Source organism: Belonocnema kinseyi, chromosome 7, assembly GCF_010883055.1.
Source record: "Belonocnema kinseyi isolate 2016_QV_RU_SX_M_011 chromosome 7, B_treatae_v1, whole genome shotgun sequence".
Classification (NCBI taxonomy): Eukaryota; Metazoa; Arthropoda; class Insecta; order Hymenoptera; family Cynipidae; genus Belonocnema; species Belonocnema kinseyi.
Window position 1 is genome coordinate 134,190,763 of NC_046663.1, and position 20,312 is coordinate 134,211,074.

General features: G+C 37.3%; 1 protein-coding gene across 5 annotated transcripts in view; it reads right to left on the reverse strand.

Moving 5' to 3' along the window:
- Positions 1-1,100: 1,100 nt before the first annotated feature.
- The window catches only part of LOC117175899 (protein MTSS 2), a 418,276-nt gene continuing 399,064 nt past the window's right edge, over positions 1,101-20,312 (reverse strand). For all 5 annotated transcript variants that reach the window (XM_033365728.1, XM_033365725.1, XM_033365724.1 and 2 more), the window contains 2 exons: positions 7,701-7,809; positions 1,101-2,943 (listed from right to left, as the gene is read on the reverse strand). In XM_033365728.1, the coding sequence (XP_033221619.1) occupies positions 2,313-2,943; positions 7,701-7,809 (740 nt within the window). In that variant the 3' untranslated portion in view covers positions 1,101-2,312. The remainder of the gene's footprint in view (positions 2,944-7,700; positions 7,810-20,312) is intronic.

Below are 20,312 nucleotides of genomic sequence, written 5' to 3' on the forward strand. Positions count from 1 at the left end.
CGAACACCTTATTCTACTCAGGCGTCGATATCTTCATGGAATTTATTTTTTATGTATTAATAAGTTTATTTATCTGCAATAATTATGTTCTTTGGATGGCGAATCTAAAAATGTTGTATTTTTTCCCTATATCTAACAGTTCATTAGATACTTCTGGAAAATAACAGTTTTAATATTTCCATGGAAAATTTTATATGCCAGCAGTTGTTGTGACAAATAGGTTGAGTTTATTTAAAAATTATTTACTACAAAATTACAAGTATTATCGGTCGTAAAGCTTTAATACTCAGCAGATGTCAACTCTTTGGTCCTAACCTAGCTATCTGATTTGTGGAAATGGTAGGCTCTGCCGGTGAGGTCCATAGTTAATAGAGATCGGAGTATAATGGATTCGGTATATTTATCCAGACTTACATTTCTCTTGTGTTAAGACAAGTCTACCCGGTCTTGTCTTGGCACAACTACAGCCATAAATGTAAGAGAAGCCTGTATATCTCCAATGCCTAACTAGTGAGAAGGAACCAAACATCATGGTCTTCAAGACATATTGAACATTCAAGACGAAATCAAGATCAACATTTTTCACTCGGGCAGTAGTACAGGACTCTCCAGAATGAACCAAATGGCTGCATTGGCTTCCAAAAGACTCGACCAAACGGGCCCCAATGAATTTTCGTCGAACTTGTCCTTCGACTGATCCCTAGTCCCTTGCAGTAAATTAAAATTTGAAATAAAATGTATTGTAAATTCAAGTAGAAAAAATGCAGACGCTTCGGTGTAAAAGATGACCCTTAACGAGCCGTGACCGCAACGACTGTAACCCTGCGGAGGATTTCTGGAGACCGAAGAAAAAAAATGAAAACATTCTGGCAGACCAACACGACGTGGCAGCCAAGACTTGCTGAAAGTGATGAATCCTGTCCTAGCGATACACATACGTATAGTTAATTTCTGACTTCTTGTGATTTCGTCATTCTATTTCCTGGTGAATTTCGATGAGAAACAAAAATTGTCGGCAAAAAACGTTAGAAATCCTCATATTTTTGGGAGGTTCCTGAATTTCTTTTAGTAGGGAATATTAAACAAACTAAACACCGTGCAAGCCTTCCAAATTCTATAACTTTACTGTAAGTAATGAACCCAGTGAACGTTATAACTTCCAGGAGCGAGGCTCAAGGGAAATAAGTTACAGCTGTGTGGTTTTCGCTCCTTGAAAACTACAAGTAAGAGAAAAGAGAAGATCTACAATGTTGTACTCAAGCAATTCGTTCCGAAAGAACATTCAACTTAAGTTTTTTTTCTACAAACCATAATGAGTACATATGTAGTTATGACGCATTTGATAAATATCATTAATTTAATAATTAAATGTGTAATCTGAACACAAGCAGTTTTACGTGCAGTATCGTGAATGTGTTTGATACTTTACCGAAAATAACAGACATTCTGAAGCAATATTTATAAAAAATTAATTTTAGACAAATTAATATTTCAACTCTCATAACAACGTTGAAAGATATCGAGTTTTCTAGATTCTATGAGGGAAATATATTGATTAAACGTATTTGAACTATTTCCATGGGTGAGATGTAGGATGCGTGGTGAACTGCAATTACCGTACACTGCTGCACTTGAACGTAATGTATCTACACACTTATATTTTTATATGTATATATTAAGACTAGAAGTAAATAAACTGGTAAAATGAAGAAAACAGTATAAAATGTGAAAATAAAAGCTTAAACCCTCTAAATAAATTAAATAATATTAAGTACAAATATATAACTATTATGATCATAAAAATATTCGCATACAGGTCGTCTCATCAGCCTATGTCTTCCAACAAACATAAAGAGATTCGAATTTTCTTATATGAAGCCTCTTAAGGGTGTCGTAAGGTCGTATAATTCAACGTAATTTTATTTCTGTAGTTAGATTCTGAATGCATATATTTCTTAACATTCTAAAATTACTTATATTAGTACGACGTTGTTCTCAAATGCAATTAATATTAAAAGTTTTATTCGCACTTGTACGTTGATAAAAATCAAGGTAGAACAAATCATGCATTCTTAACCATAAATATGACTTTTTAGTTAACAGTGAACGATTTTTGTTGTAAAAATGACAAGAAACACGTAGCTTTGTAAGTATTGTCATTGTTTACATTTCATTCTTTTCTTGATCACTCTGCCTAAATCCAATTTTAAAAATGGAATGCCCGTTAAACGCACGTAAGCCTTAATACACGGACGACAAAAATTAAGGAACTTTTATGCACTCAATGAGATAAACTAGCAATACCAAAGCTGTTAATATATATGTGGAGCCGAGCGATCGCTTATAGGTCCGCTGGTTTTACGCAAAGAAGTTCCCCTCCGAATTTGATCCATCAATGAATCTCTGACCTGCAGTGGATCCATTATCGGCATCCGATTACTCATTATTCCTCTGACATCGGCAGACCTACTGACACTGTTCATTGCTTGTTGTTGCTTTTGTGCTAATTTTGCATTCAAAGTTTCCAGAAAACCAGAATTTGCGTTTGCAAGCTTACTTGCTAAATGTTCAGCGGAATGATTTTGGGAAGACTTTGGACTGAAGCTACTGGTGGTAGAACAGACATTGCTAGCTAGTGTTGTAGTGCTAATGATTTTCGCACTGAGTACGGACATAAAGCTTTGACCCAATCCCCCAGGACCTGGGTTTTTATTATTTGTCGCAGTTGTGCTCAATGTTGAGTTGGAAAAATCCTGACTGCCACTTGATGTGTTGCTTAAACAATCGATAGTAGAGCGGGCAAATTGTTTCACAGTATTATGTGGAACTGTTGCAGAAGGAACATTATGTGACTGACCAGTCACCTTTCGCAAGAGAGATGGACTCGCAGGTGTGTGGCGCAGCTCTGTTAAAGTTCGCACAGTTTCCGAAACGGAGATAGACCTGAAAATAAAGTACATATAATTGGATTCGCATGTAAACTATTTTTCATCGAATTAAAATGAGTAGAAAAGACAATAAAACTTTGGAAACTTCGTTAAAATAAAAACAAAAAATCTTTTTTTAAGGGTAGCAAAGAACAATATAAAATTCAATAAAATCTAGTTCGAAGATTTATTCGAATATGTTACTAGGGTCTATTCAGAGACCTTTATTTGAAACTTCAACGTGGATCTGATATCTCCTGATTCTTATTTAGCTATTATTCTTAAATGATACTTTCATTGGCTAGGATTTACAGGTCTCACAGTCCCTATGGGCTTACAATTAGGGACTAAAGAGGGCTCTTTATCAACCCGTTAGATAACTTTTTTTTATCTATTAGTGGGCGTCTGAATTAAATGAGCCTTTATGGTCGGTACTTAGCTCAGGTCAATCTGTAAGCTATGCTTAACTCAAAGATTAAATACAGTTAGAAACAGTTTACTTCGACGGTGCAGCGAAAGAATGGAATGACTCCTGGGGCATGGCCGGGGGAGGGGGTAGTATCGCGAGTACATAGGGTAGAGGATGTTAGTCCTGTATGACAATGCACAAGAGCGTATCAGAACGGTTGGGAGTAGGATCGACGTATTGACGGGCACCAAAATGGCGGTGCAGGTTTCGCTTGCGTTATGAGTTATCAATTCAATTCACTTGATTTAAATACCTAAATAATGTTGAAACATATGAATTGAACAACAGTTTGTTCAATGAGTAAAATCTGTGTTTGAATTTTTTTGTTTAATTTTATAAAGAATATATTACAACTTTGTAATGTGCCAATGGCTTTTTACAAAGGATTTCGATGTAAGATTATAAAAATAAAAAGCCAAAAAACTACCTTAAAATTAGCTATTTGAACGGGCACTGGACTACGAACTATTCAGAGATGATAAAGGATCTTATTCTAAGCGCTTGTACACTGCATTTAAAACTACTTTTATCTATCCCTTTTTCCACTCTTATGCAGTGATTGGGAATGTTTCTAAACCAATAAAACAGGCACTCAAAACTCTGTTTCAAACGTTGATATTCTCCAGATATCGCAGACCCCAGATTTCTTCATCGTACAGAGCAGTGGCATCCAAAACTCCACTTAAAACTCGCATCGCACGAGTAAACTTTACTTTTATCTAGGGTACCTCACACTGTTTAAGCAGCGAGAGAGCCTTTCTTGACGAAGTGGCTCTTGGCTTGTTTAAATTTTCCAGAAACCGAAAATAGGAGCATAATCAGGGATCAAGCAGAAGACAGTATCACTCCGCTCGCCCCCTCCCTAATAAAGAATTAAATTATATCAGCTAAATACATAATTATAGAAAGTGGACTCAGACTGCTACCCTGCAAGACTCCCTTGCATTACTTCGACTTTCTGTGAATAAAAACTACCACATTTGACCTTCAAGTTAGCGTTTCCATACAGATAATGCAGGATTCTTATCAACTTTCCACTAACGCTTAGCGCTACCAGATGTGACCTTCAAGTTGACGTTTTCATATAGAGAACGCAGAATTATTAAAAACTTTCCACTAAGGCCTGGGACATGAAGCTTGTTCCTAAGTTTCTTGTGGCTGACGGAGTTGAATGCTCGTTTGAAATCCACCAGAATAACAAATAAGAGATATTTTTTACCAGAGCTAAAATGGACACCTTGCACCAAATAAAAAGTAAACAAGTGGCCTCTATAGCTTCTACATTCTCTGAAGCCGGCTTGTTCATCTGGGAGTATGTTATAAATGTTGGCCCACGCCGACAATCTAGATAAATAGCAACGTTGTAAATATCTTAGTTATTGAAATAATAAGAGCAATAACTCCATAATTATGGGGATACTTCTTATCACCAGCTTAAACAACATGAACATGTCGAGCTCAGACCATTGAACAGGAACCTTCTCATTATGTAAAACTTTATTAAGACAATTAAGCAAATAATGCTCTCATTTCGGAATCAAATTTTAAATAAAGTCGTTGTTTAAACCATCAGGACGCGCAACTTTATTCAGTTTACAATGTGATAGAACAATTTGCAGTTTCGCCAATGAAAAGTCGGCATTAAACACAGGATCGCGCACTGAAATATAATTACAGTCTGATACAAACGAATCAACACAAAATTCCGCTTTAATATAATATAGTATTTCTAACTAGAGTAATCAGACCCCCACTACCTCGTCCCTTGCTTTTCTCCTTTCTAACAGGGCTGTATTGAACAAAGTACTCTCACAAAAATCGAGGTAATTTCACCCATTTATTTACCAACGAAGGTTCATCCACGCAGATCACGAAATAATTGGTAAACATTTAATTTGACTTACATTCAAACTTAACAGGTTGTTAAAGCCACATTTTCCAGTAGCATGTTCTGAAGGGCTCACCAGCAGATTTTGCAAAACTTTGATTAGGATATTTAGGAGCTTATCCAGAAGATGTAGTAGCAGTAAGCTTAGTCACGACATTTTCCAAGTTGTCATTCTCTGAAGGGAATTCCTTCCTTTTCCGGAGCAAATCCTGATTCCTACATGTATCCGGAGTCAACCGCGTCCCAGTTCGCTTTGTATACGAAGAATCAAACCTCCGATTGTTCGACAGCGCAGCTGTGTTTTTGTTTAAAAACTTCGATGACCCGATATTCAACAGCCGTGAATTGGCATTAGTAACAGGTGAACAGACTCTGTTGTTATTTACCGTTTGAAGACACCTATCGTTGCTCACATTCATCGTCGCCTTGACTATTTCTTCCTAACGTATATTGTTCAAGTTCTTTAGAGTGTAGTTGATATTATTAATACGTAGACCTTATTCGGTACTGCGATAATTGAGACCAAGCTTCGTGTAGTAAAAAGCCACTTGTCCTAGTGACTTGCGCTTTTGAACAGATTCCGTATCCAGAGCGTGTTATAGAAAAATATTCGTACCTATAAGTTTGGTGCTACATTGTACATTAGATCTTTCACCACACCTAAAGCAAGATACAATAGAACTGCTCTTTTTTTGTCAACTTTGTACTGTCCGAGGCGCCTGGCGCCATTGAATGATTCAATTCCAAACGACAGGTTCAATTTTGACTGAATAAAGTTTTTCACCTTATCTAACAGAAGTAAGGAGTTTTCTGTTGGATCACCATGCATACCAAAAAACAATCAATTGTTTTTGTTATTGCGCTCTTCTAGCAGGTGGGCTTACTTAGATAATTGTAGCTTGAGTTTGGCGCTCTCCACTTCCATTTCCCTCATTCTTGTTTCTCAGCAAGAAGTCTTCCAAACATGATTTATTATAATAAATATAATTTATAACCATAAATATATTTTATAATGCAGCAGAGTTACGTATAGAGTTATATAGCCACATCAATTCCCGGCATTTTATACTCACAACGAACTCTAGGAATTAAACGAGTCGCCGCGGCTTTCTTCAAGTTGCAACTTCAAAAAACCTCTTTTCGACAAAAACACATTTTTAAATCTACATAATCTATTTCAAAAATTTTCATAGCAAAAATAATATAAACTCGACCTCCAAAGATACGAAAAGTTCGGGAATGGCAGCGCGCAATCGCGCGCGCCTGAATCTCCAATAGGGCATGGACATCTTTGGAGTTTGAATTTCATAGGGACTTACTACGTATGTGTCAACTTACTTATACCGCTAAGAATCTCCCTGAAGTATGACAACATATTTTGTGTTACTTATTTTTTTTTAATATCAGTCTTCAATTGCGCTGCAACAATATTAATTTAAGACTTAATTTCATGCAATTTTGTCCAGCCAAGCTTGATGAATTTTATCGGCGTAATATTAGTAAATGAAAACCGACGGATCCGTACGTGAATTGCGGTTTAGAACCAGAGAAACAAAAAAAAGACAGTTCATAGGTAAGCAGTGAACGAAACGAAACTAAATAGTACATTCTCGGTATTGACCCACTACTTATGTTCTCGCTCTCTTCTCCGTGTATTTTAACGCACACATTATCGTGTGGAATGTGGTTGGAACGCGGAGTAGAGCGAGGAAACTCTTGAAGCACGCAATTCCCGGAATTATACTCCCCAACACTGATGTCAGATGGGTAAATAACATTTTTTACGTCTCAAGGGTTACAAAAATTTACGGAAATGAAATTAAACATCTATTGAATTTGCAATGTGATTCGATTCTTCCGAGTCTTTAACGCCAATTGAACAAAGCGATTTCTAAGACAATGGGTCCTTCACCATTTGAAGCAATGTATAAATATTGGACTCACGCAACGATTTCGGAAGGGTGCAATGGGTTGTTTAACAGAAAATAGTGAAACGTATTAATCTCATTAGGAACTGAAAACTGAAAACCCTATGCGGTTAAAGAATGTTACGTATAATATCTACGATATTGTATTTATGTAATGTAACCTGATTGAGACAGGCGAATAAACAAAACTATAGCCGAATTACAAAGGGCATCTGGTAGGTTCATCAAGTATTTACCCAACGCTAAATATGTGGTTACCAGTTTGAGAAATGCATGAAATTAAGCATGAAGTTCAGAAATTAGGGAAGCATTACAAACAAATATTGGATCTGCTTTCATACATAAAGCTCCTACCATAATTTATACTTTCGAGCAAACAATTTATAATCAATTTTTAATCATAATTGGTAATATAAGGGTTTAAAATACGTTTTAGCGATGCTTAACTTCAATTCTCGATTGAAAAAAAATAGTAAATTGATTTTTACCTTTGTGGCGTTGGACTTGCATTAGGGGAAGAACTTTCCAATAAAAATGCTGGGGGTGGTGGAAGGTTTTCCGCATCTTCGAAAGCGTGTACGCTGTGCTCTGCGGTTCCTGGAATTGAAGCAGTAATAAAATTACTTCCGATAATAGCAGATACACGTCTCGAAGGAGTATGAGGACTAGTAGCCTGCTGCATAGATCCTCTATTTGCTAGAAGAGATAGCGGGGCGTTCCAATTACTTTCACTCTGATTGTGAGTTGAATGAAAATGTGGAAGAGTACTTTGACTTCCATACCCACTGCTGGATTCTATACTAGATTCGGAAGTCTGGCTAACTTCATCTTTTTCTGGTTTTTTTCAGCCTAAATTCACAAAAATTATGTAAGACACTATGTTAATATAACTTTTGGACATAAAATTAAACAAATTGTAAGATCTTTTCATTATTAAAAGCTGTGGTAATATTTGCAGGTGGAGGAGAAAGAGGTAGATGCATTTCTTGCACACGGCTCGCAGCTAAACTGGCTAGTTCGTGCATGTTTACATACATCGGTTGCCGAATTTGATGTAATGCCAATTCTTAAAAAACAATAAAATCGTTAAATAGTTTATATCCTAATATATAAAAGTATACCGATGTTAATGGGGCTTGTACAACTGTGCAGGGTATTTATGCTGGGTCCTGGAGATAAAAAGACCTCAAGTTGAATACATACACAGAAGAAATCTTGAGCTTTGGTGATCTAAAAGTCGGACAGAAACGATGCCATATTTTTAACAATGATAATATAAAATTTATCTACCGCCAGATAAATTTCATAGATTTGTAAAATAATGGCCAGCTATTTTTATCAGACAACGGATAAAAGTAGCCGTTATTTGTTTTCCAAAGTTGTTACATTTTTCAAGTAACGCGAGAAATGCAAAATACAATATTATAGAGGTTGACTGTGCGTTTTTTCTTGACAAACTCTGTAGCGTTTTTACCATTGGGTAAATACATCAATCAAGAGCTGATTAAAGTTAGTACCATATCAATTATAAAAGATAGAATTGTAATACGGGGTGTCCCAGACTCAAGCGTCCGGACTTATATAGCTGTATAATAATCAAAAAAATAAATCGAAAATTTCTATATAATATTTAGGCTGGACCAATCAAGGGCGCGGTATAAACCGACGTGCTTACGTGTGAGCGGAAGCTCAAAGCACTTGAATCCGGTACACCCTATATGTATATATTTTCAAAACTTTAAAATAAATTTAAACAAAACTTACTGATTAAATGTAATATATTAAAAAAATCTAACTAAAAGTGTTCCCGAGTAAGTACCACGATTATTCGAGGCCTATTTGGCCCTTCACCAATAAAGAAAGCAAGCAGCGGATCAACCGAGAGCGGTTGATCCTTCATAAGCTTTCCAATAGTCTCTTTAAAAAGTTTCTCTGTCCTTCTTTAACGAGTGATCGGTAAACGGTATTGTGTTTCTAATATTTAACACTATTATTTTTAAACAATAATTAAAGGGGGACACGAAAGGTTGATGCACTATGGGTGTTATTAGTTTACTCGACGGCCACTCGCTACCGAGAATATTCATGGTGAAATATTCAGGGAATGAAAAACATACAATGATAATCATGATCAAGATGATCATTGTTAGGAGAATATTTCCCTGTCAGTCGTAACCGTCGGGGTGATCTTTCGCTGGCCGTGGTTTCCGCTGTCAAATTCCGTCGACAGTCCGGACGAGCGACTGTCGACTCTTGTCGACATTCGGGATTGTAGACTGCCAACTCCTGTTGACAGTCAGTATGAATGACTGTCGACTCTTGTAGGGCCTCCTCAAAACTTAGGGAAATTCTTATGTAAAAATTGCTGTAAAAATAGCAGATTGAATTACGTCGTAGAGAAGTGGAGTCAATGAAGAAAAGATGTTTTAAAAATAAAATTGGTTTTTACTTCTCTCTTTACCCTAGACTGAATTCACAGAGAGGCAAGCAAGGTAGTTGCTAAATCGAGCTAGCCGAGAGCCAGCGTCATCGACGGTCTTTTTGTTTCTTTTTCTTGTCTTTTTATAAAATAATATTTATTGAATTTTAATATAAGAATGTACAAAGAGATTATAAAAGTAAATCTGATATGCATATACATTCTGTAATATAGACTTAACACTAATACTTAAACACTAAACAAAAAATTAACAAATAGGGGCGGCAGTGTGCTCTGAAGATGTTGGAACCACTTCTATCTTAAGTTAGTAAATAATACGTCATTTTGTTTTTTAGTTTAAATGGCGCAGTATCGCGTATATACATAACAACTTCTTCAAGTTCAGCAAACTGTGAAAGTTCGTTGGAAAAGAAGTTATTTGTAATAAGATATATTTAATCTGTAATTGGCTTAATATTACAAATTTTATGTATTTCCGCATTCCTAACTTTAGGGTTCGCACCTGCTATCATTCGCAGACACTTATTTTGAACCGTTTGCAAAGTCTTGATGTTAGTGCCATAGGTATTGCTCTAGATCGGCGCTGCATATATCATTATTGGCTTTATTACCATGTTATATATGATAAGTTTGTTCTCAATAGAAAGTCCGTTCTGCCTACCAAAGAGGGGATGAATCATACCCACAGCCTTAAAGGCTCTCTTCCTAGCTTTTTTAACATGAGCAGTATAGGTAAGTTTACTACCAAGAACGCCTCCTAGATACTCGACCCTTGATTTTTTGGTCTACACAAACATTATTTAGCTTTAAATCAGGTAGAGTTGCTTTCCTAGTCTTTTTGGAAAATATTATAGTAGGTTTTATCAGCGTCAGCTTTTAATTTCCACCCGTGGAAAAATTTTAGGAGGAGTCTAAGGAACCTTTATAATTTAGTGACTGCCAGTCTTTTACTAAGAGAAGAGACGAAGACTGCAGTGTCGTCTGCCAAAAACAAGTATCAGGAGCAGTTGAGCAGCGTTAGCTTTGAGGGGGAGTCGTTGGACGAGATATGGGAGGATCTAAAAGACATAGTGAAAGGGTATCCGCAAAAGAAGGTATTTAGGAAGAAGAAGAAAGAAATGGTGAAGCCGTGGTGAGATAGAGAATGTAAAATGATGAAGAGAACGGTGAAAAAGAAGTACAGGAAGTTGAAGGAAGGAACCGTGAAAAGGTTGGAGTAGGTAGAAATGAGAAAGGAATTTAGGGTGATATGTAAGAAGAAAGATCGGGAAAAGGAAAAAGAGCTGAAGAAGAATTGAGAAGTGTAAAAACAGAAGGGGACGTGTGGAAGATAATTAATAGGTTTAGGAAACGTAGGGTGGGGATAAGTGAGAAGAAAAGAAGTGACGAATACAGGACATTTTTTAAAGATTTATTTCAGGGATCAGATACACGGAAGAGAGATGAGGGGATGAGAAGAACGAGGGAGGTAGATGGAGAGGAGCTGAATGACGAAGAGATAGAGAAACAGATACGGAAGATGAAAAAATCTGAGGCAGCAGGACTGGATGGGGTAGAGAACGAAGCGTGGCTGTTTAGCAAACAAGACATAAGGGAGAGGCTGAAGGGGGTAGTGAAAAAAGTATGGAGGGGGAGGGATTCTCAAGAGGGTGGAGGGAAGGGTTGATCGTACCACTGTTTAAGAAAGAGGATAGGGAGAGGCAGAAAAATTATAGAAGAATTACGATAATGCATACAACGTACAAAATACACGCGACGGTGTTGGCAGATAGGCTGCGGAAGGATGTTGAGGAGAAAGGAACATTCCCGGAGACGCAGGGTGGCTTTAGGGAGGGAAGGAGTACTATTGACAATATTTACGTCTTGCAGTACGTGGTGGATAGATAAATATCTGAAAGGGTGCCAAAGTGTACGCATTTTTTGTCCATCTAAAAGGCACGTTCCCTTCGGTGGATATGGGGAGGTTGTGGGATGTAATGGAAGAGAGAGGAATGGAGAGAGAACTGGTCGCGCCGGTAAGGGAGGTATCTGAGGAGACGAAAGATAGGGTGAGAGGAAGTGAGTAAATCTCTGAGGGTTTCTGGATGGATAGAGGGTTGTTGCAAGGGTACCCGCTTAACCCAACGCTTTTTGCAATTTTAATCCCGGATATGGAAAGTAAGCTAGCGGCCGAAGTGGTAGGAGGAGTTAGGATAGAAGGAGTCAGCCTATGGTTACTCGCATATTCAGATGATTTAGTGTTGCTAGCAAAGAGCGAAGAGGCTTTAAAGGAGATGAGAAAAAGGTTGAGAAGATACTTGGACAAAAATAGGTTTGAGTTAAATCCGGACAAGTCGAAGGTTACGGTTTTTAGCAAAGGAGGTGGGAGAGGAGTGGAAGTGGAAGGGAAAAGAAGTACAGGAGGTGAAATAGTTTGTGTACCCGGGCTTCCTGTTTCGGAGGAATGGGGGAGTGGATGTTCATATAAAAGAAAGGGTGAGAAGGGAGAATATGGTGATGAGGCAGGTCTAGCCTCATCAGTCTAGGGATTATAACGGGGAGTCGAGCGCGTAAATATGAGGAGAAATTTTTGGAAGAGGGGGGAAGTAAGCTGGTTAGGGAGTGTTGGTGGGAGAAAGAGAAGAGACATAGGGGAGCAAGGTGGAGGTGAAAAGGGAAAGGTATTTTAGAACGAATGGATTGCAGATAGATAAAGTAAGAAGGATGCATGAGTAAGGAAGGAAGGTATATGAGTTGGTTCAAAGGAATTGCATGGAGAAACAGAAGGCAGAAGGAGAGAATAAGAGAGTCAAGGTTTAACGGGAACTATGTGTGGATGATGCCAAGGGAAAGAGCGCGATATGTGTGTGAGAAAAAAGAGCAAGGAAGTCAGGAACTTATAACGAGAATGAGATGCGGTTGCATGGAGTATTTTAATAGGTTCTGGCTTTCTGGAGAGAAGAGAATATGTGAAATGTGCGGAAAGAGGGACGCAAAAGTTGAGCACTGGTTGAATAAGTGTGAAGAGGTGGAGAAGAGTGGAATTAGCATGGTGGTATTGTTGCATGAAAGGGGAGACAAAAGAGCAGTAGCACGGGTGAAGGGGGTGTTGGATAAGATGGATAAGAAGAGAAGGAAGGAGGAAGAGGAATGAAGAAGGAAAGATTGTAAATAGGAGAGGAAGTAGGTGCAAGAAGACTGTTAGCATTGTGAATAGTAGATAAGTATTAGGCGTTAGCCGCGGAGGCAGAGGCTGGGAATGCAAGGCATAGCAAGAAAATAGCTACATGCGTGCGAGGTGAGGCAAAGCGAAGCGAGGAAGACTTGGCTATATAAGCGAGCGGATTAGATATAAGCTGTGGATGGATGTTAATTTTTAAAAGGTAGTTGTACGAAAATTCTGTAAAAAATAGAAGTGTAAGCAAGTCAATTTCTTAAGGCCAGCAGACCGAAAAATAAACGTTTATTTATCATCATTTTATGTATTTTCCGGCTGGAACTTTGCGTTCAGAGATCTATTGTCCTTAACAGTGACGACAAACTTTCTGTCTGCGAGGTAAATTTGCAGAATTTTAAAAATGTAAATTGGAAATTTGCACATAAATAGGAACAAGGTTTTATGTAGACGAAAATGTCGAACATATGCTGTAAAAAATCTGGAATTATGTCAAAACTAAGCGGTAAGAGGTAAATTATGTGACATATTATGCAATTAAAAATGAGGTATGACGGATAAATTATATTATCTAATAGAGTAATAGATGTTGTCTTATGTAATATACAATTGTGTGCTATTGAAGGACTACATTCCGTTTGAAAATCGTAAGAAAATATGAACATTATTTGACGCAGATTATTTGATAACTCACGAATTATATTATGAAGTGTTTAATCTCAAAACCTCACAAAAAATCAGTCTAAGTTGGCTCCAAAGTACATGCTTAGCATAGTCTCTGCATTTACAGGAAGTAAATTACAGTGTTTTAGAGAACCGATATCTGCTTACACAGAGAAGACTGTCTCAAAGTCTAAATTTGAGACTGACATAGAAATCAATTGAACACATTGTATTGCTATTTAAGAATGATTTGCTAGCTTTAACATTTAAATATTTGGATAAAGATTATGAGCCATAGTACACTTAGATCCCTCCACAAGTAGAAGGTCACTTATTTCAGTACAATTTTTTTACAAACAAAGCTTTGGTTTTTACGATCTATATATCGTCACCGCTAGACTTCTCGAAATATTTCACTGCTTTAACATGATTAGTTACAGTTTTAGCATATGCAGCTATATCGTCTCCATATTAATCTACGCAATCTGAAGACCTCTTCAATGAACCCAATCTCGTCATTGCTAAGAGAGGCAATAATTTCGGATCCTTCTTCTTATTTTCGCAATATTTTTTCTTTAGATGTTCCATATACCTATATTTGTTAAGGTCTACAATCAAACAGAATTAATAGATATTATATAACATAATAATAATATAGCAATTTTTTATTATTTTATAACATAAGGAAAAAATAAATTATCTTCATAATTGGCTGTGAACATTATTGTGCATCGCAAGTACTCAGCACCTTTATTTCGACAACCGCTAAACCTTCAGTTTCTCTTTAAACTAATCTTTCACAAGCGGAAAATAATGCTTTCTGCTCCAATCTACACTCGGAAAATCTACAGATACTGTAAAATTCGCATTGTATGTTTCGACGTGTATCGAATACATTGATTATCTTCAATATAATTCTATCCTTGCGTATCTTTAATATTCAAGAAAATAGAACCAGTATGCCTTGAAGCATATAATAATATGATATGAATGAATGACCACCGTTTGATTTTTTATGTATCAATCAGTATAAATTTTTCTTTCATTGTTCGAATGAGTCTTGGATGGATATTTGCTTCCTCGTCTTTTCATTTGTCAGCTTCTTTTTTATTTTGTGTGATTCTGAGATGCAGTGATAATACATTACGAACTGGTCTTTTCCAATTAACGGCGCAGTTGCAAATTCCACACATCATGTTTTTTTTTTAATTTGGTGAAAAACATACATTCCTTTATTTTCAAATTCCTTGGCCCCATAAAAAATAGCGATTTTAGTAGTTTTGAGTTTCAGATGCACTGCCATACTAACTTTGGATTAAATCACAAAAACATACATAAGTGACATGAAATATAAAAGATATTAACCTCAAAACAGTAACATAAGATTGGTACATAGCTTCGATGTTTATTTTGTTACAAAAATATTAAGTTATAATTCACTTTGAAAAAGCAGGGAAATCCCTCACAGTATAACTATTCCGTGGATAAGAATAAAAAGCGAATTCAGATTTCTAACTCAATATTTCCAATCATAAAAGACTTTTCCGCTAAAATAAATTGTGTAACGTAACCACTAGAAATCGTTGTGGTCCGATTTACAATTCCGCATTAACAGTCCGATTTCGAACGCCTTTGCAAGGTCAAGGAGAACTAAGGCTGTTGATTTATTTTTGTTTAAATTCGCACTAACGTGATTTGTCGACTGAAGTAGTTAGTGCACTGTATTTCTATTGTTTCTGAAACCGAAGTGTTCGGGGCTGACAATTTTATTTTTATTGTAAATTAACTTTTCAAAAATGTTGCTAAAGGTGTGCAAAAGTCTGATTAGTCTATAGCTAGCAGGTAGAAGTTTATCTTTTCCTGCTTTTTGGAAGGGTAGGATGTTCTCAACTTTCCAATCATTTGGGAAGCATTTGGGAGGCATTTGGGAGGCAAGGACGATGTTTTCAGTTTTAATATCCTGATTGGAAATCTCCAGTCACCTGGCATTAACAAGCTGCTCATCAGCAGCATTTCCATGTAAGTGGTCCTGCTGTGCACTTTTTTATATTGCGCGGCTAGTGGAACGGATTTATGAAGGTCGTTATGAATCAATCCATTTTCGTTTCTTAGGGCGGATGTTGTTATCGTGTTCGATTTCGTGAGATATTTAGACACTTTCCGTAGGGAGTCATCTTTGATATTTAGCCAACTAAGTTTATAGCCCCAGGTAATGTTGTTGTGCTTGATAATTTTTGTATATTTTTTTGTAAGGTTATTTTGAGTTCGTAAAAATCATCCTTGTTGGCTCTTTGACAAACTTTTCTGAGTTTATTTCTGCATTTAAATAAATTTTTAATTTCGGTTCACAAGATACGAATTTTTTCGTCCAGCCCCTGCGAAAATGCATTGATTTATTTGATGCATTTTTTATCACCGCTACTAAGTTTCCAATGCCCGTATCTAAACCCCCCTTAATTTTAATTTTTGGGTTAATGACAAGCTTTTTGTTGAGATAATCTCTAAATACATTCTACTTGGCCTTTTTATAAATAAAAAATTTACGATCGTCACAGGTGATTTTGACTAAGTTAGATATCGTGATCTTAATAGGCAAATGATCAGCGTTAAGTTCATCCAGTATTTCTAAATTATTATCATATTTAAGGTTTGTTACTAAGCCTATGTCAACCGCGCTAGAGGAGCCTTTGTTATAGGTAAATAGAGTAGGATGATTCGGATGATGAATTTTGTACCTTTTGTTAATAGCAAAGTAAAAGAGTAACTTAGCATTTGTATTATTATTTTTATATTCGTGAAACTGGGTAGTTCTTTTAACAATGATCATAACCCCGCAACCGACGACAACGTCCCCTCTATCTTTTCTGAGACATTCGTACCCCAAAGGTCTAAATTTATTCTTAGTTATCAATTTTATTTTATTGACTAGCATGATATCAATATCATTTTCAACAAGAAATTGTTTAAACTCACTTTCTTTAACTTTTAGCACATTGACGTTCCAATGAGCCCTATATAATGTTTTCAGGATAAAACTATTTACAGCCATGATGTGTTAGGATTACGTAAAATGTTTGAAGCCTACCAGAGTCATTGGCCGTGATTGCCCGTCTCTATAATGCGCAAGCTCGGGCTTATTCTCCAGGCTGGCGCTGGTTCCGTGGACTCCCTCCTTCTATTAGCAGGTAATTTTAGGAAGTTTCTACTCGACGCCGGTCCTGCAGTCGAGGTTCCTGTTTGTTTCTGCTTCAGATTGGCTTGGCTGCGTCTAGTTTCACCTTTGTTAAGTGCTTTAGGTATTCAGGGCACTTACTGTGATTGCCTGGATGCGATCATCTTCAGTTAGTGCATTTATACGGTTTATCCTTTCCTTTTTTACATTCCGCTGTCAGATGCGATTGGTCACACTTGACGCATCTGGGTACATTTTTGCAGTAGGCGGTTTCATGACCGAACCTTATGTCTAGATGCTGTGTAAAGGGCAATGTCATCAGCAAATAGCCCAATTTGAACTTGATCATCAGTTTTTTGGAATGCCGTAGCTAGCTTATATATGAGGACTTTGTTCCACACTGTGTCAAAAGCCTTTTCAATGTCGAGGAGCCGCGCGTATGTGCTGTGTTTTATATTACGATTCGTGCTTATAAAATCTGTAAGGCGAGCTAGTTGCAGGACTATGGTGTGACATTTACGGAATCCGAATTGTTCCGGTAATTGTTTGTTTTTTCTCATTCCCTATCGTTAAAAACTCTATTTGAAATTTTCAGGGAAGGGGGGGGGGGGGCTATGAATGTATTATTTCATTAGTTTCCATTAAGAAGTGCTTTCAGTTCAGTTCTGCAAGCTTCAATAATAATTGGTTTGATATGTTTATTCCTTCATTTTTGCAGGATTGTACGGAGATAATTTTTTTGGTTTATTTGCTGGGGAATTCTATTAGGTAATGTTATATTACAATTTTTTGAAGGTTTCGATCGTATGTTAAGTTTAACTGCTTTCTGGATTAATCGCGTTAGTTCAGCTTAGCAGATGTTTGTCGGATCAGTGAATTTTTGCAAACAGTTAATCTTTATTTTTTCATTCATATAATTTTTAAACTTTCTCCAATCAGAATTTGTATGATCCAATGTTTTGAGAGTTTTATTATTTATTAAACAATTGTTTTCATTAACTATCATAAGAACAGGTTAATGATCTGAATCTAGTTCATAGAGTGCATTAATAGTATTAGGTACTAGTAAGCTTTTAAATAGAGCCAGATCGACTATGTAGATTGCTAAGTACAATGCTTTTGCTTTAATGAAATTAAAAATAACATTCCCGTTTTTATTGTTATTAAGGCAATTCCAACAGGTGTTTTTGGATTTAGGATCTCCTGCAGCTATAATTTTATTGCTTAAACTGAATATTTTTTGAAAATCAGACTGCGTAATGTTGTTTTTAGGATCATGAAGGGCAACAATAAGGATACTATTTTAAAGGGCAATAGCATGCACTTCTGTTGTTACAAGATTATCGATATGAATTTCAATACATGGGATATTATTTTTAACAAAAAGGGCTACTCCCCCAGAGGCTCTTTTACTTATTCTGTTGTTTTTTTTTTAAATTTGAATCCCGGGATTCGGTCTCTACTTTTTTTCGTAAACCACGTTTCACTGACTATAAGGATATCAACTTTATATTTCTGTAGAAACGTGGGTATTTCGTGAGATTTATTTTCAAATCCACCAGCATTCCAGTAGACTATGTTAAATGAATTATTTAGAGGATGCCTGGCCATCAATCTAAGCAACTAGTTCGCATAATGCTTGTAGACGTTCCAAATTGCTTGTACATTTAATAAGTTTCTCTTTAAATCTTGGTGGTAGTTTATAAAGTTTACCCTGATCCTAGTAGCTGTTTATCTCTGGGAGGATTCCTATCATACCTATGATTCCTATGATGACGGCTTATCAGAAATCGGTGTGTTGTTCTCACAAGGTACGCGACTGGTTCTTTGATTTGGTAGCGCGTGACATAATTGAAATTTTGTTATGCTTTACAACTGTTGATGTCGAGCTGTACTTTTTATTATGACTAAACTTACTCTAACTTCTTAGCGGTATTTGATACTAGGCTATATCTTATAATATTATTAATAATAATATTCCTAATTATTATTACGTCAGTCGTAAGCATCGTTCTATTAAACACAAAAGTGAGACCTTAATTCGCGAATATGTAAGCATCAATCTATCCCGTAGCTAAAAATCACATCGAAATAACACTAATAGAGGTACCGCCATCTTAATTCAAAACAATATTGACCACCACGAACTAATAATTCAGAAGCTTAAATTCCTTGAAGCTACGGCTATACAAAGAAAAATGCACGAAAACCATATGATATACGCGACTCGCATAGGGCGAGATACTTTTAACATATAAAACTCTCACACATACGACGTTTATCCATTCAGTAGGCAACAATTTAGATATTAAGTTTTTGGGTTTAAAAGTAAGAGAGACAGGGAGAGAAGGGACGTCCGTGCGATGGTATGCAAGAAATACAAGTTCAACACCGGCAAAGCTCTGCGCCCGCACCTCCTGCCACACGATCCTGCCCTCTCCCTACGGTGTTTCGTACAGCTCTCGGGGAGCACGGACATAAAAGACCGTCCAAAACTGAGAATCGGCAGTTCGTCTGCCGCTATGAAATCCTGGTAGCAGCACAAACAGCCTGGTATTCCGCTTGTAACTAGCGAGTAATTTGCTGACTGTAAATGAAGGTGTAAATAAACAATAGATCCAATAGCAATCATAGTGAGTGATTACTTAAAAAAAAATTCTCAGATAAAGACATCATTTATTTAACGTAACACAGCCAGGCATTCCAGTTTCGACCATCGGGCGATCCCTCTGATTCTCTCCTTTTACCCCCCCGCCCCTTTTTTTGCTATTCCGATAGGTGGCATAACGGCTATCACTCCTGGCCCTCTAGGCGTCTCTACCTATAACCCTCGATCAACAAGTGCGGACGACACCTCCATCAAGATTCCAGGTGCCAGTCAACCGCTCTACCAGACTCGCCCTACCAGAAGGACAAGAAGCCCCTCTCCCTCTCAAGACAACCTCTCGTCAGACTCTTCTGCCCCCCCCCCCCTCATTTTTTTACATCTACTAACTAGGAGACCACTATTTTCTAGGTTCGACAGAGTAAAAAGAATGGTTCCGATAAAAGGGCGGAGAAGTACCAGCAACGCCCGGTACTAACAGCACGGGGTTATGCGACAGTACCGATTCGGCCGAAATATCAAGGGCGAATCTTGCAACGACCGGGTTTCGCAACCGGACTAGAGGCACTATCTTTCCCTGGTGGCAACAGCGCCCGCTACAGAGACTATTTAGCACAACACCCTCGCCTTGCTACAGCAAGCACGGAACTTCGCATTATCAGAGGGTACAGCCAGAGTGGCTTTAGGGACGTTCCTGAAGCTCTACCCAGCCCTGCAGAACCTGCCGAGCATCCAAGAATCTCCAAGAATTAAATAGGGCGACGTCTGCGACCTCCCATCACGACATTTTGTCAACGACATACCACCCTGTCACTTCTAAATGCCCGGTAGATCGAACGAATCCTCAGCCAACTCTGCCATCCAAATTCCTTAATCTCCCCTATCAAATCTCCTCCCAAGTCTGCAAATGGTGCTATCGCCTATCAACATCCTGACGACATCGACCTCCATCCTTCTCAAATAAAATTAACTCCCTCTCACCTTAGAAGTGGAATAAAACGCCCTCCCCTAGCCTCACTCACTAACATCGAAAAGATCCGTCGTCAACTGTAAGGCTTGTTCTTTC